At 48.5% G+C, this 15,340-nt stretch overlaps 1 protein-coding gene across 1 annotated transcript in view; it reads right to left on the reverse strand.

Annotated features, from left to right (window-relative positions):
- Positions 1–357: 357 nt before the first annotated feature.
- Positions 358–15,340, reverse strand: part of AHNAK2 (AHNAK nucleoprotein 2) — a 337,863-nt gene continuing 322,880 nt past the window's right edge. Inside the window, exons 4-5 of the mRNA XM_069207324.1 lie at positions 1,094–1,456; positions 358–528 (exon numbers count right to left, since the gene is read on the reverse strand). Of these exons, the coding sequence (XP_069063425.1) occupies positions 1,202–1,456 (255 nt within the window). The 3' untranslated portion in view covers positions 358–528; positions 1,094–1,201. The remainder of the gene's footprint in view (positions 529–1,093; positions 1,457–15,340) is intronic.

The following is a 15,340-nucleotide window of genomic DNA, read 5'->3' on the forward strand; positions in this document are numbered from 1 at the left end:
GGTTCGTCAGGTGAACAGAAAGCCAGTAGTCAGAAAAAATGCTACTCTCTATCGGGCTCCACTGTGTTTTCACAGTGGTGATGTGTCTATATTGCCACTCCAAAGGCAATAGTGAGGGCATAGACGGCATTGCCTTGATGTCAGCATAGCCTGGCAATGCCTTTAATCCAGGATGAGGTTTCACTCATGCAGTGAAGTCACCATTTCATCTCTGCTTGTGGAGCAGCAGCTCTCCATCCACTATTTATAAAGTATGAGGTCGTGAGGCATGAAGAAAGTGCAATAAAGCAACAGGGGATTCCCTTACTTTGTACAAAAGACCCTGTGACAGAGTCAGATAATGGAGGCTGGTAGACGTTATAGTGGTTTATGATTTTATTACTGTGTTTGATAGTTATGCAACAGTCTTTTGTTATACAAGTGTCTCTTTTCCCTTTATTCTTCTCTCACTCTCTCGCTTCTTTTCTGTCCGTTCATATGTTCTTCAACTCCTTTACTTTGTTCCGTCTTCTTTTCCAGGTGGAGACTCTGGAGGCACATATGAGGGAAAAGAACATAGAAGGATTGTTTTAGGAGGTAGGTATTTATTGGTGGTATTCTCTCACTTTCTCTCCTTTTCTTTCCCTCTGTCTTCTCTGCCCTTTTCTTGTCTTCCTTTTATTTTCTTTACTTAGGCTGTCAATTACTCTCTGTTCAGTCTTTTCTCAGGTTTTCAGTATTCTTCCTTTCTCTTTTCTGACTATTCTCTATTCCTGTCTTTCCCTCCGTCTTCTTTCCTTGATTCCAAAAGCTTCTTGTTAGCCTTCTGTCTCTATCTTATACTATGTTCACTCTCTGGTCTCTCCTTTTCTTGTATTTCTCTTTTACCGGAAGGTACTTTCCCTCGTTTCAGACTTTCTTTTATATACCCTCCTCCAGTGCCCCGTGAATCAGTGAACGTTACACAAAACAAAATATATAGAACCAAAATATACTGTAGTTCTGAATGTGCCCCAGAGTCCTTTACGGCTGTTTTCCCACTTCCCTCCTTCACTGTTATGCATTAAACCGCATCCCCGTGTTCCCACATTCCCGCTCGGTCTTCGCTCCATACCTGCCAAGGTCACGCTCTTCCCAGAGCGTAGCCGGTCTGTTCGCTCTCCTCATGGTCGTCTTCCTCCGGCTTCGCTCCGGAGTTGCTCAGCGTCACTTCCTGCAGTGGTCATCTCCCAGGCATTGAGTCTGATCGGCTCTTCATGGCCCCGTATTTCCCTCCTAGAGAGAACTCCTCCAACTTCCGATCCTCCCACTCGTTTTTAAAAACCCTTATGGCTTCCGCCTTCTGTCTCCGGATGCCGATCGCAGGTGCTCCCAGCACTTCCGGGTGAGTGTCGGCATTCTCTAAGGTGCCCCGGGGGTACTTCCTGACAACGTCCTGGGATCCCAGACGTTCACATCCACTTCCCCTAGACAGTGGCTGTTGGAACATCAGTAACATGTCTTTGACTCATCAGAATAGGACTGGAATTTATTATTTTTTTAATGGACAATTAATGACAAAAATATTGTATCATCTGTAGACACATGTGGAGCAGGGGGTGATTGGTACAACTGAATTGTTACCTTTAACTTGAGGTGTTCTGCTACACAGTTAGCTGTCTTGGGAACAGAATCATTGATCAGGAGAATGGAAAACAATGTAAACTTGTATCCTGCCTAAACCCAGGCTTTCCCTGCCATTACTGACCACAAGGAATTTAGTATAGCAAACAAAATTGTTAGCCTCCAGATACATGCTCTACAAGTCCTCTTTGGTCTTTACTCTTCATTTAGCTATTTCCATCCCCAATTCATAGAACAAGATGTTCAATTATCCCCTATTTCTGACAGTCTCAGTGCTCATAGAAATCTTGGCTCTCTGATAAAAGTCTCCACCTTTTTATCTTTCAGTGGTTTCTATATCTGGGTAAATAGCTACGTGAGTAATGTGTGTCATGAACTGAATAGGTAATTTGTTCCACGGCAAGAATATTCCACATTTCAGTAGCCCTCAAATATGGATTGGGATTTCAGCTTTCCTCCACTTGACTACAACTGTCGTCTCTGTGATGCTGATCATGTGGCATGATTACCATCCTGTCTATTTTGGTCAATCCCTGTTGCTTCAGATAACAAGATTCCTGATAGTACTTGGTTATGCTGATCCAAAATCAGAAACCATAATACCCCTTTAACCACGACCAGGCCCTCCATCTAGAATAACCTCAGGTCCACCAAATATGTAGCTGACACATTTTAGCCCAGCACCCGCACCAATTGCATTTTGTCCTTTAGGGGATATCACATGTAATGTAATTACACATTTGTGTACAACACAATCAAACATGTTTAATGATGTTTAACCACAGTTGTTTACTAATGTTCCTGTTATTGTCTTTCACAACTCTTCCCTCCTAAATTGAATATGCGTCAGTTAAATTATTGTCCTGCTCTGTGAAAAGAATCCTTTTAAATTTGAGGTAAAGTCTACACATCTATTTATAGTCTAAGCACTTTCTCAGATTCAGTGAATTATATTGTCCACAACATTTTACTCTTTGGGTGGTCCACCCTTTACCTAATTTGCAAATCCCCCATTCTTTTGGATTCACAATGCCCAATGTAGATCTTGTATTATTCAAACATTTCAATATCATTGCCCCTAAACATACATGCTCTAACCCAAACTTATATGCTATATTGGGAAATTTTCCCCACTCAATTTTTCAAACTGTTTAGATGTATCTGGGGTGAGTTCCGGACATACATGGTTTGATTGACTTTTGAAATTGTAAAGCACTTGGTTACCGAAAGTTGGGGTCCTGGCACTGATAGGCTTGTGACGTGGTGAAAAGAAAATCAGCACCAAATACCATAAGCATTTTTGGGTATATCTTTTGTGTTCACCAAGTGAACTACCATAGTTGTATCCCTGCATTTATTTGGTCACTCTGTCCTCAGCCCTAACCTATCCCACATATATCTAGTGCACAGTTGTTAAATCTGCTAGAACATTGTTAGGTAGTGATTGGAAAAAGTACAACAGATGGGGTAAGATTTTTAGCTCCCTCAGTTCTGTCCCTACACATTTATACAAGTTTGTCATTCCTCTCTTAGAGTCAGCTTCAGTGAATATTTAGCACCCATTGTGACTTGCAAACGTGTTAGATAAGTAACCCAGCACCCTTGTGCTTTCACCTATTTCAATGACAGATAACTTTCAATGGAAGGACCTTCCCTTTCCTTGAGACTGGGGATTAATAATATTGATTTGTTGTGGTTAATTTCCAATCCTGATATAGACGGTCATTGTGAACTTGGCGGTTTCACCCGCCATGTCGGCGTTGGCGGGTGAAACTGCCAGCCGGCATGGTGAGCCAAACCGCCACGTAATGAACCCCATGAGGGCCGCCATCAGCAGCCCTCACTCACCGCGAGGCTTCCTCCGTCAGGCAGCCTGGCGGCGGGCGGAAACATTATCCGACAGGGCAGCGGTGCTACCCCTCGGATAATGTTTCCTCAGCCTCCAGCCTTTCCCTGGCGGGTTTCCCCACCAGGGAAAAGCTGGCGGAAGTGGTGCACCGAGGCACCCCTGCACTTGGCATGGGCAGTGCAGGGGTCTTGGTGCAGTGCCTCATCGCGCAGATCACTACCCGATTTTCGGGCAGTGATCTGTGTGACGGGTTCAGCTGCACCCGCCGCACAGAGGCATTGGCTGCGGCTCCATGTGGAGCCGCCGTCAATGTCCCGGCGAGGCCTTCCTGTGAGCCAGCGGGCGGAAACAATGTTTCCGCCCGCCGGCCCACAGGAAGGTTCTTTATGCAGCTGGCGGGGATCTGGGGACACTGGCGGTCAGTGTTTTGACCGCCAGCATGAACACATCAGTTGTTACCGCTGTGTTCACAATGAGGGCCATAGTCTGGAAGCCTGCCACTTCCCTTAGTAGTTCTAGGAGTAAGTGACAAGATTTTGTATTAGCCACCGCCATTATCAAACACAACTTTTTTATGCTTGACTTACCCAAATAAGATCACATTCATCCTTTCATCACTCCTAATATTAGTTGCTAGGGGGTCCATTGACACTGCAAGCAGATGAGGCGACTAGGGACACATCTGCCTTCTCAAGTGTATTTTATCAGATCTTTCCCTGTATTGGAGGCAGCACGTTCTGGTTGGCTGAGCCAAGGCCCTAGCCAGGCAGAACCTACCACTCCTGTCAAGGGTGGGTTATTATACTCACTGTATAACCTGCGCTCACCCTTGGGTAGCTTGGCACAGAGCAGTGAGTCTTATCACAGGGGCAATATGTAAAGCAAGGGCACAGCACTTCCACACAACCTATACAATGAGCGTCACAAAAGAGACTTCACACGAGGTATATGTAAATATAATTTGTGTTCTTCACACACATTATTAACATAGCATGATCATCATGTAAATCTGTGCATAAATCACATTTTAAAATGTTGCTCGCAGTAATAGGCCCAACTGTCTTAAACACCTTATACATTGTGTACACATGAGAAAAAATAATACTTTCCATCCCAGCACCCTCATGCGGTGCCAAACGTTGTCAGCATGAGACCACCCTAGTGTTTACCCTGATTCAATAACACACTATTGCAGGGTGGACCTGGTTCACAAAGCTTGCAGCAGGATGTACATTGAGAGACTTGTAGCACTTTTAATTAGCTCCACTGCCTGGGCCGCCCAAGTAAAACTCAATGTCAACCGTAAGAGACCTCTGGCAAAAAATAACCTGTACGGCAACACCACTGTGATGTTTTATCAATCACCCGCGCTCACTCCCTTACATTCACTCTGCACCGCTACGTGGTGCCACGGATATCAGGTGGCTATTACACACTCACCTGCATGCACTCACTCCTAGCACCCTAATATGGTGCACTGATATCCATCTGGTTAATGTCACTTTATTCGCAGACACCCTAGGCCCCAAAATGCTCTCTATCCACCAACCAATTTCTGCTACCCCATCCCCACGAGATGGAAGAGAAAACAATCTTTCCCTGGATACTAGGCTCCTCACAGCTATAGTCACACTTTTCATGATCCTGGGGACAAGGTCAGGGGAAGAAACGGGATAACAGCTGATCAGGCAACAGTTAACAGATGGAGTCTTGGGCACCACTCGGAAAGTTCACTCAGAGGTCTGCAAAGCACAGGGGGAGAATTGCTGGTGACACATGCTAGTCACTGCAGCGCCCAGCCTAGCCACTCACTCCAAATACCCAAATAGTTACCAATTCCACACTTCCCGGGAAGGAGACACAACATCTGGGGCATGATGACTTGAGCTGCTCCAACTATTCTGGGTGCACATGAAGAGTTACCAAGTCTGCACCTCCTAGGAAGGAGGCACAACATCTGGTGTGGAATGACTGGAGTCGCAACAGATGATCCCGATACCGCATGCAAAGTGCTCAATGCTGTACCTCCCTGGAATGAGGCACGACATACAAGAAAAGATTTCCAATGCAGTATCCCACCCGGATCGAGGCACTAGTCTCGTGTGTGATGACTTGAGTCGCACCAGAAAATTCCAGACAATCACCTGAAAAAGTCCAATGCCATTGCTCCCTGGAATGAGGCACTACATCTGGTGCACGAAGACTGGAGTAGCACCAAACAATCTGGTCATATACGAATAACTCCATTCCTGCATCTCCTGCAATGGGATAGAACATCTGGTGTGCGATGACTTGAGTTGCACCAGACAATCTGGTCACACACAAAGAACTCCAATTCCGTACCTCCCTGGAATGAGGCACATCATCTGGTGAGAAATGTTGTGAGTCACACCAGACTATCCGGTCACACACAGGGAACTCCAATACCATATCTCCCTAGAATGAGGCACAACGTCTGGTGGGGGATGACTTGAGTCTCACCACACAATCTGGTCATACACAAGCAAGCAAGTTCAGCGGTGCCATACGAGGTAGAATGCAGCACTGCTCTGGATGCACCCCCAGCTCCGAGGGTCACAACCTATGAATCCAACAGCGCACACAATGAGCATGCAGTTGGGTGTGGTACAAAAGAAATGCAATGCACTCGACAAAAGCGGGCCACACGGGGTCCTGCAACTGGTGAATCCACTCACAACAAACAAGATGTTTATGCATGCATTGGCCCCACAATGAAGGGCCACACTCATTAAGTCCAGGCCGCACTTTGAAGGCTCAGCATCAGGCAATTCTGGTCTCCAAGCACAATACTACTTCTATGCTCACACTGCTGCTACCAGGTGGAATCCAACATATGATGTAGGCACTGAGGAGGGCACCGCTCGCATGATGACACCAGTAGATGGTGTAGATCCCTAAGAGGAGGTCTTTGAGGTCCCTGGGACCTCCAGAAAGAACAGGGTGAAGCCAACAAGCCTTCAGAGAGAACACTTCAGAGTGCCACACAGCATCAGGCAATCTTCCCAGGCCAACCACAATGCAGGAGGGGTGCACGGAACCCCTCCAAAGACAGTAAAGACACCTGTGCACAACAGATTCCTCTGGTAGCATGCACCACATGGTCCAGCGATACTGGTCCCACATGCCTGCTAATATATCTCTAAGTTGCTGAACCCAGACACTTGTAGTTACACTCAAGTGTACTTTTGAAGTCTGTGGTGGTTCAGAGGGGCCGTTTTGAACTATAGATGTTTCCACTAGAATTCAGTCATGTCTGCATGGAATGCAGGTCTTTATCTTTAGTGGTGCCATGATCTGGCTCTAAAAGGCCAAGTGTCAGAACCTCTCCCTCCAATCTATCCAGCGGGCCCTCAAATGGCAGAGGTCTGTTGTTCCAGTTGCCTGTTTTATAGCTGTCACCAGGGAAAGCACAGAAGTGCTTTTCCCCCACTTCCAGTGAAATGAAGCTGAATTAAAAGACAGCAAAAAGATTTTTTAGAACATAGAAATACTCACTTTCTAGAAGTGGCATTTCTAGGGAATTACTGACAAAACCACCTTTGCCGTGAGAAGGGGTTTGTCATTTTGAATACAATGATAATAAACATCATGAAGCTGCTCCACTGCAATCCACTATTGCAGTCAGGATACTCAGGATTAATTATAAACTTTCCACCATGTTAACCTATGGGCAGGGCACCCATCATAGGCAGTGAGAACACACATGGGTATACTTCAGTCCCTGGACACATGTGCCATGGCGCACACACACAAACCTGCAGGGGCACGCTGGACAAATGTTTATGAACACCAAAAGGTGCAAGTGCGCCAATAGAGGCCTGCTGTGAAAGACTCTGTATATATATGTATATATATATATATATATATATATATATATATATATATATATATATATATATATATATATATATTAAAACACCAGTATGCAAGTGTGCACACACTGGCAAGTTGTGCCACCTTCAGTCCATATGAAAACATCATTGTGCAAGTGTGCACATATTGGCAGACTGTGCCAAGCTCAGGATATAGGTGAAAACACCATTGTGAAAGTATGGTAAACAATGGCAGGCTCAGTACCTTATTAAACACTATTGTGCAAGTGTGCACACACTGGCCTACTGTGTCAGGCTCTGTATATAATAAACCAACATTGTGTAATGTGCACACACATGCCTGCTGTGATAGGCTCAGTGTATCTTAAGGCACCACGGCACAAGTGTGCACACACTAACCTGCAGTGGCAGGTCCAGTACAGGCTGGTTAGTGCCACTTCCTAATCGGTGGAGGAAGGGCGCATGCACTTCCAACCTGTACAGGGTGACAGTGCCCAGGACCCTAGGGCCAGTACCAGAGGATCAGCCAACCCTATGGGAAAGGTTAACTCCATAGGTAGGGAAAACCCACGTTGGGGTTCTTCCCTACCAGGGCCTTGCATACCTTGGTGTACCTGCCCTGCCTCACAATGATGACCTGCTCCGTCCTTCAGAGGGGTGCTCTAGGGGAAGCATAAGGTCTGCTAAGAGTTGGCCACTGCATGGGAGATGTCACACTGAGCGCAGGCGCACATGCGCCGCTAGAGGCCAGCACTGTCAGGCCTAAGACATGATTGACAGGCTCTTCTAGTGGGTGGTGCACTCAGTGCAGCATCCCACTAGTAGCCAGGGCCATACCTGCCCCAAGTATGTGGTGCACCTTGTTGACTGTCATCCCCAAAACTGTCCATCATTTAACTCATTTTGTTGTTGCAAGGTTTACTTTCTGCAGCATAATTTGTATAATATACTTGTTTGCCCCATCAATGGTTTCTGCTGTCAGTGGCTACAACAGTTGCTGGTTTCTTGCCTTGGATGAAACCATTGAATAGAATGCAAAACATTGTTTTCCATACTATCAAGATGGCTGCCGAATCACGTGATGCAACGTGTATTGCATCAAAACGTTGTTGTGAATGCACGTTACTCGTGACAACGCAACAAATATTGCGTCACGCAACGTAATAGCCATTTGAAAGTTCAGAAAGCACTGTTTTCAATGCTTTCTGTATTTTTAACAGAGGCTGTCAAGCACTGTAAAAGATAATTGCGTGGCTTGCTCAACATTGCAAAGTAGGGCTGATTGGCTTTAGCAAGACTTGTTCAAATGGTTGTTAACTACCACAAATCATAGGTCCTCGAAATTAGGATCATCCAAACCGCCCACAGCACAGAATTATGATGTGACATGTCTGTGTGATCTACATTGAATATATAGTATACTGAGCTTCTGGTACCATCACAGAAAGGCTACATAGGGATAATTGAGATTGTGGTTGGAAATCAGGAAACATTTTAATAGCAGAAAAATAGCCATCATGGGAGCGTGGCTTGGGGCATAAAGATGGTGGTCGCACTTTAAGAGTGTTCTGGTCCCCTCTGTCATCTACCACCAACTCCATCTATATTCAGGCCTTACAAGCTCCCTGGCTGGTGTCTGCCCTCCTCCTGAGTGGGGTACCTTAGTGAGAGACTCTGGCCCTCATTTTGACTTTGGTGGTCTTCCTTGAAGACCGTCAAAGCCACGGGCGCCAGAAGACCGCCAGTGCTGGCGGTCTTCCGCCCACCATATTAGGGGTACTGCTGGATTTCCACCACATTGTGGAGGAAATCTAGCATTAGTCGTGCTGGCGTGAGGAGGCACATGGGTGGTTCCACCACTAGCCCGCCCTGCCAGAATGACACTGCCCACCGTATTATGTGCAATAATACGGCGTGGTGGTGTTCTTATGGTGGGGCACTGCCAGAGGTGGAAGCAACTCTTCCCGTTCCCTGCCAGATGACCTCCTCCTCGGACCAGGTAAGTCGATCGTCTGACAGGGGAGGGGGGTCGGAGGGTGGGGGGTGGTGTGTGCGAGTGTGTGTTTGTGTGTGTGTGTTTATGTGTGTTTGTATGGGTGTGTGTATGTGTGTTTGGACAGGTGTGCGCATGCGTATTGAATGCGTGTATGAGTGCTGAGGTGTATGCGAGGTGCATGTGGGTGTCTGTGTGAGTGTGCATGTATGCGAGGAGAGGGGTGCTCTACCTGGAGGGGGGTTGATGGTGCTGAAATTGGAGGACCATTTCCAGAAGACAGCCAGGGTCATAATGAGGGCCTTTGTGTTGTTCCTGATGGGCCAAGAAAGGCCCATGATATCTCAGGCCTGAACTCACCTGTGCAGATGGCGGAGGCGGCTGGCTGAGGGGGTCTGCAAGGTGATCATTATGCCTAGATGGTGAGCCAGGTGGTGGCTGCCGGAGAGACTTTCTGGCCTGAGGCACCCCATGGCTTCCTGGAGGACAACGGCCAGGTCAGCTTTGCGGAGCAGGGCCTGCACTGTGAGGCGGACTGCTGGGACACGCTACTGCGCAGCAGAGAATAGAGGGCGTGCCGGCCTGAGAAATTGTGGCGCTCGCTTTCCTTGGTGAGGAGCAGGCAGGGGGAGCAAAGCCTGGAGTGGTGTGCCCCCTGGCCGAAGTGCTCCCTGGTTTTCCTCCGGTGTGGCGGTTCCCAGTCCGGAGCGGTGTGGCAGGCTGAGGCCTGGTGGAAGGCGGGCCCTGGCATCCCTGCAGTCTGACTCCCTTGCAAGCCCGTTCTCCGCTTGGAAATCGCTGGAGGAGATGTGGAGGTGCAATGCGGTTCCCCAATGCCGGCCTGCCCATAACCTCTGAGCTGGCAAGTTGAACCTTGTGGGCCCTGAGTGGGGCCTGATCAGTTATTTGTGGATGGTGGGAGAGACAAGGCCCTGGGAGGAGGACGCATGGAGGCCATGCAGACAGGAGTGGGGGCTTGGATCTGGAGCTGCAGATGGATCGGGGGCCCTGAAATCGCGAGGTCAGTAAAGGTGCTGGAGAAGGAGAGCGACAGCACAAGATATGAGACAGTGGCAAGGAACTGAGCATACTATTCAATTGGTGCATGAGGAGATCTACATGTGGGCCTGTTGCTAGCCTGCATGTAAGCGCGGGTGCCTCACCCAACTGTGCATGGGGCCGTGGAGAGCCAGCTGTAGATAAATGTGGCCGTTGAGCTTTCTCCAGTGCTCAGGGAAGTGCCCACTGAGGGGGAGGAGGACATGCAGGCACTTTTCTCCCCAAAAGTAAGAGAGTGAGATATTGTTTGGGCTGTGAGGGCCTGGCTTGCCCCTGTGACGAATACGGTTTTAATGCAGCAGGTGTCAGAGGCCTTGTCGGTGCTGGGGCTGGGGGGCATGGGTGCTGCGGGAGCCCATGGCTGACGTGTTGCCAGGTGGGTTGACAGAGCAATCAATCCTGAAGTTGAGGTGGACCTGAGATGGGGAAAGCAGAGGCCACCCGCCTCTCAGCCATGCATTGAGAAATACACTGCTCCCATGGGGTCATATGGAGATGATAGTATTGAAGCCTCTGCATCTGGAGTGGTGGCCACAGACAGAATCCTGCAGGCAATCCTCACCTCCCAAGCTGCTGTAGAGAATAAGATTGAGGAAATCTGACTTGACACAGCCTTGCTCTACCAAGACCTGAAGGATGCCACAACCCTTATAACGGATGCAGTAAATCGTGTATCTGTGGTGAAGGATGAAGTTGTGGAACTGACAACCAAAGTGAACTGCCTACTTACTCATACCCATGAGCTTCAGCAATGAACTGACAATGCGAAAAACCACTTGAGGCGCAATTATTGAGGTTCGTTGGCTTTCTGGAAGAGGTTGAGAAGTCACAGGCGGTGACCTTCCTTGAGACCTGGTTGAAGTTGTGGGTGCCACCAGATAGACTGACTCCATGGTTTTCAGTGGAGTGGGCACACAGGGCCCCCTGCCAGGGCACTGCCAAAGGCTCTTATAGCACACTTCTGCAACTTCCGAGACTCCGTTTTCAAAAATCAAGGATTTTGATTTTTCTCGATTACTCAAGGGTGATCCAAGTGCGTTGATGATCCTATAAGCCGGTCAAACAAAAGTTAAGGGCACTCCAACTTACTTACATGCTCCTGTTCCCGGCTCGCCTTAAAGTGCTACATGCTGGCAAAGTGCATTACTTTAATACCCTGGGATCTGCGTGGGAGTGGGTGACAGAGGAACGTTGCTTGCCGATCACCCTCTCTCTTGACCTTAGAAACGACTCATGAAAGTGGATCACAGTCACAAAAGCCTGGTCATCCGAAGCAATCCTGCACTAGGTCCCGGTGGCTGCAGGTGGGACAATGCCTGCCTCCCACTCGCCGAGTTCTGGGTCCTCGGTGCCGCCGCTCATGCAGAACAGAAATCATTCGCCGGCCCTGAAGGATGGGGAGGGGAGGCGGTGCACGAGGAGAAGAGACTGAGCCAGACACCACTAGCATGGTTCAAGCTGTACCAGGACAGCCATTCAAAGTATATTAGTTGAGTAGATGGTACCTTAATCCTAGCATTCGGAGGGGTCTGCCACTCCATGTTACGTGTCCTCAGTTGCTGGTGGGATATTGAAGTTGGGGCGACTGATGATTCTTCTGGTTGGGGAGAAGTATGGGGTGGGGGATTTTTGGGAGGAGGTGGGTTGTGTTTGAATGCACACTTGCACTGGTGTTGTTGTTCTTTTCCTTTCAGTGTCACACAGGGCGCTTCACTTATCCGCATCCGGTGGTGTCCCAACAAGCCCAGTCACGGACAATGCATACTCTAAGATGGCCCTGGGAGTTCCTAGGTGGGTTCTGGGGCTGGCTAAGTACACTGACTTGCTCTTCTCATGACCACATAACATATAGGGAGGTGTGCTGGAATGTAAATGGCTTGTTGGATATAATCAAGCGCACAGCAGTGCTCAGACATTTGCAAGAGATGCACTTGATGGGTGTGTCTTTTCCCTTTCTGGCCCGCTACAGAGTATATTGTGTGGGGTTTATGCGTGGCTCCAATGGGGTCACAATACTCATGCATCTGGGTTTTCCCTTGGTGGTGCCTCAAAGATTGCTACACCCACAGGGCAGGTATGTTGCGCTGAAGGGTATGGTGGGGGACACCTCTTGAACTTGGTATGTGTATATGCCCCTCCCACGAAGAGCTTGCGGTCGTGGTTGCTCACATGCCCCTTGGCCTCACTGTCATCAGGGGTGATACGAATGTGGTTTTAGATCCCGCCAAAATATCACAGGTACAGCCTCGGATGTTCGATGTCGATGGTCTACTTACCTTGCATAAATGGATGTCTAACCTGGGCTTCTGTGAGGTGTGGCAGACTTGGAACCTCCACTCTAGGCAATATACCCATACCTCTGCAGCACATCACAAGCATGCCAACATTGATATGATCTTCATGCCGGCCATTGACCTCTTGATGCCCTTGTTTTCCTGAATGTTGGATATCCTGTTCCCACACAGCACCCCATGTGGCGCCCTAATGACTGGCTCCTACAAAATGAGGAATATGTTAAGAAGATACGTTAGAAGATTGAACAATAATTTGGGATTAATGATGGGACAGAGTGAACAGAGGCAATACCGAGGAAGGCTGGGAAAGTCATAATCCATGGTCACACCAAAGCTCTCCCCTGGAAACAGGAGGCAACCCAGCAAGCCCACATTGCCCGTTTAGAGAACAGTGCACTTCAGTGGGAGAGTCTCGTGGCCTGGGAGGGCCGGGTGAGCTGGAATGCACTCTAAACCTTGTGCAGCAGGAAATTCAGGCCCAGTCACTAGAGGTGGCACAACAAATATGGCGTGCATCGCAGGTGAGGATCTATGGCTAGGGAGATAAAAACAGCCAGTTGCTGTACTTGCTGGCTTCCAACCCCTTGGCAGGAAAGGTGGTGATCAAGGTAGTTGATGAGATAGGAATTCTGCAGGCTATTTCTGCTGGCATAGCAGCTTATTTATGCAATACTTTGCCACACTCTATGCTGCAACCCCTAGGCCCTTGGTGGATTGGTGGAGCGCAAGGAGCTGCTTTTAAACAAGCTATCACTGCCCAGTCTCCCGGAACAGGAACCCCAGGCATTGGATGAGCCCATTTTGTTAGAGGAGATAGAAGATGCCATTTTGGTGTTAAAAACTGGGAAACCCCAGGCCCGGATGGGTACCCTACTGAGTGTTACTCTAAGTTCAGAGATCTCCTGGCTCTGCGGCTGCATGGCCTCTATGCGGAGGCTGGAAGTCAGCACCTTTACAGACAGCCTAGACCAGGCCACAATAGTGGTCCTACCCAAAACACAACCTCCATCAGTCTCATGCGCAGATTATAGGCCGATATCGCTGATCAATGGGGAACTAAAATATATGCCACTGTCTTGGTGAACCGCCTGCGGAGGGTCCTGCGATATTGGTTCCACCCTGACCGGCGCGGCTTCATGCCGACTTGCAGTACTAGGAACAGTCTCAGGCATTTACATGTTGCACTGGAGCACAGGCATGTTCTTCCTACATCTTTGGCCTTGGTGTTGATAGACTTCAAGAAGGCGTTCAGTACCAAGGACTGGGGATGTCTGAGTCAGGTGCTTGCTAGGGCGGGATATGGTGACAAATTTTGTTGTATGGCACATCTGCTCTATCAGTGCCCAATGGCTAGGGTGCTGGTTAATGGGACAGTGTCGGATGCCTTTATTGTTCATAGGAGAACAAGGCAGGGATGACCGCTATCCCCTCTTCTCTTTGCCTTGGCCATACAGCCCTCAGCGTGCATGATCCATGCAGATCCATTGCTGACAGGCTGGCATTGGCCTCAGGGTGAGGAAGATCGTATTGCCTTAGTTGCGAATGATGTGCTGCCAAACTTATAAAATCTGACGGAGAGTGGTCCCGCTGTCTCCGTCTCCTGCATCTTTTCACAGAGGCTTCTGTACTCCTTATGAATCCTAAAAAATCTCTCTTAGTTACTCTGACTGGGACTCAGGACGTAACTGATTGGCAATCCGACTTGCCCATTCGGCGGCTCAGCTTTACCTACCTGGGAATTAAAATTGCACTTGAACCACCGATGATATGCCACTTAACGTTACCCCCTCATCCACAGAGTCCCGTCAGACTTGAAGAAATGGCACTCATTGCCCCTTAATGTCCTGGGGTGCATTGCTTTGTTTAAGATGCTGGTAGTGGCGCGCTTTCTCTATCTCCTTCAAAAATCTCAAATGCAAGTACTGTCTCATTGGTTCAGGGAGATGGATGCACTGGCTAATGCCTTACTGTGGCAGAATGGGAGGTGACGTCTTAGTTGGGCTACCTGTAGGCAAAGCACATATGAGGGAGGATTGGGCATGTCCAATCTATAGTACTCTTATTTAGCATCCCAAGCTCTTGTGATTAATGAATGGCTAACAGGGGTTGGGCTGATCTAGCCTTTCGCCGGGAGTTCACAACAATGAGGTTCTTCCACATTATGGACAGTCTGTATGGCAGCCTGGTATCTCAGAACATCCTGGAGGTAACCAGGATGGTGTTTATTGGATGGCAAAGAGTCACACCAGGTGGTGGAAGAAGCTAACACAACACCAGCCCCATTGTGGCAAGGGACCTGGTTGCGGCAGGTGAGTGCCCTGGAGGGCGTCTCACTATGGGATGCTATAGGCCTCACCGTGCTTGGTGATATGTGGTCTGGCAACCACATACAGTCCTTCCAGGAACTCCAGCATGAATACACACTTTCTAATACAGAGTTCCAAAAATACTTACAATTAAGGCGCGCACTGAGACCACACATAACCAAGGCTTCTCTTAGACCCAAGTTTAGTCCTATGGAGGCAAAGGTCGTGATGGGGCACTGGGTAAGGGGGGAGTCTCCCAAATATACCGCTTGATCACACTAAATGACTCTGAGACCCTCAAGCCACTGAGGTCACGGTGGGAGAGTTGGGTGGGACCAATGGATGAGGAAGACTGGCGGGATGTACTAATGTGCTACGCGTAA

This window comes from Pleurodeles waltl, chromosome 9, assembly GCF_031143425.1.
Source record: "Pleurodeles waltl isolate 20211129_DDA chromosome 9, aPleWal1.hap1.20221129, whole genome shotgun sequence".
Classification (NCBI taxonomy): domain Eukaryota; kingdom Metazoa; phylum Chordata; class Amphibia; order Caudata; family Salamandridae; genus Pleurodeles; species Pleurodeles waltl.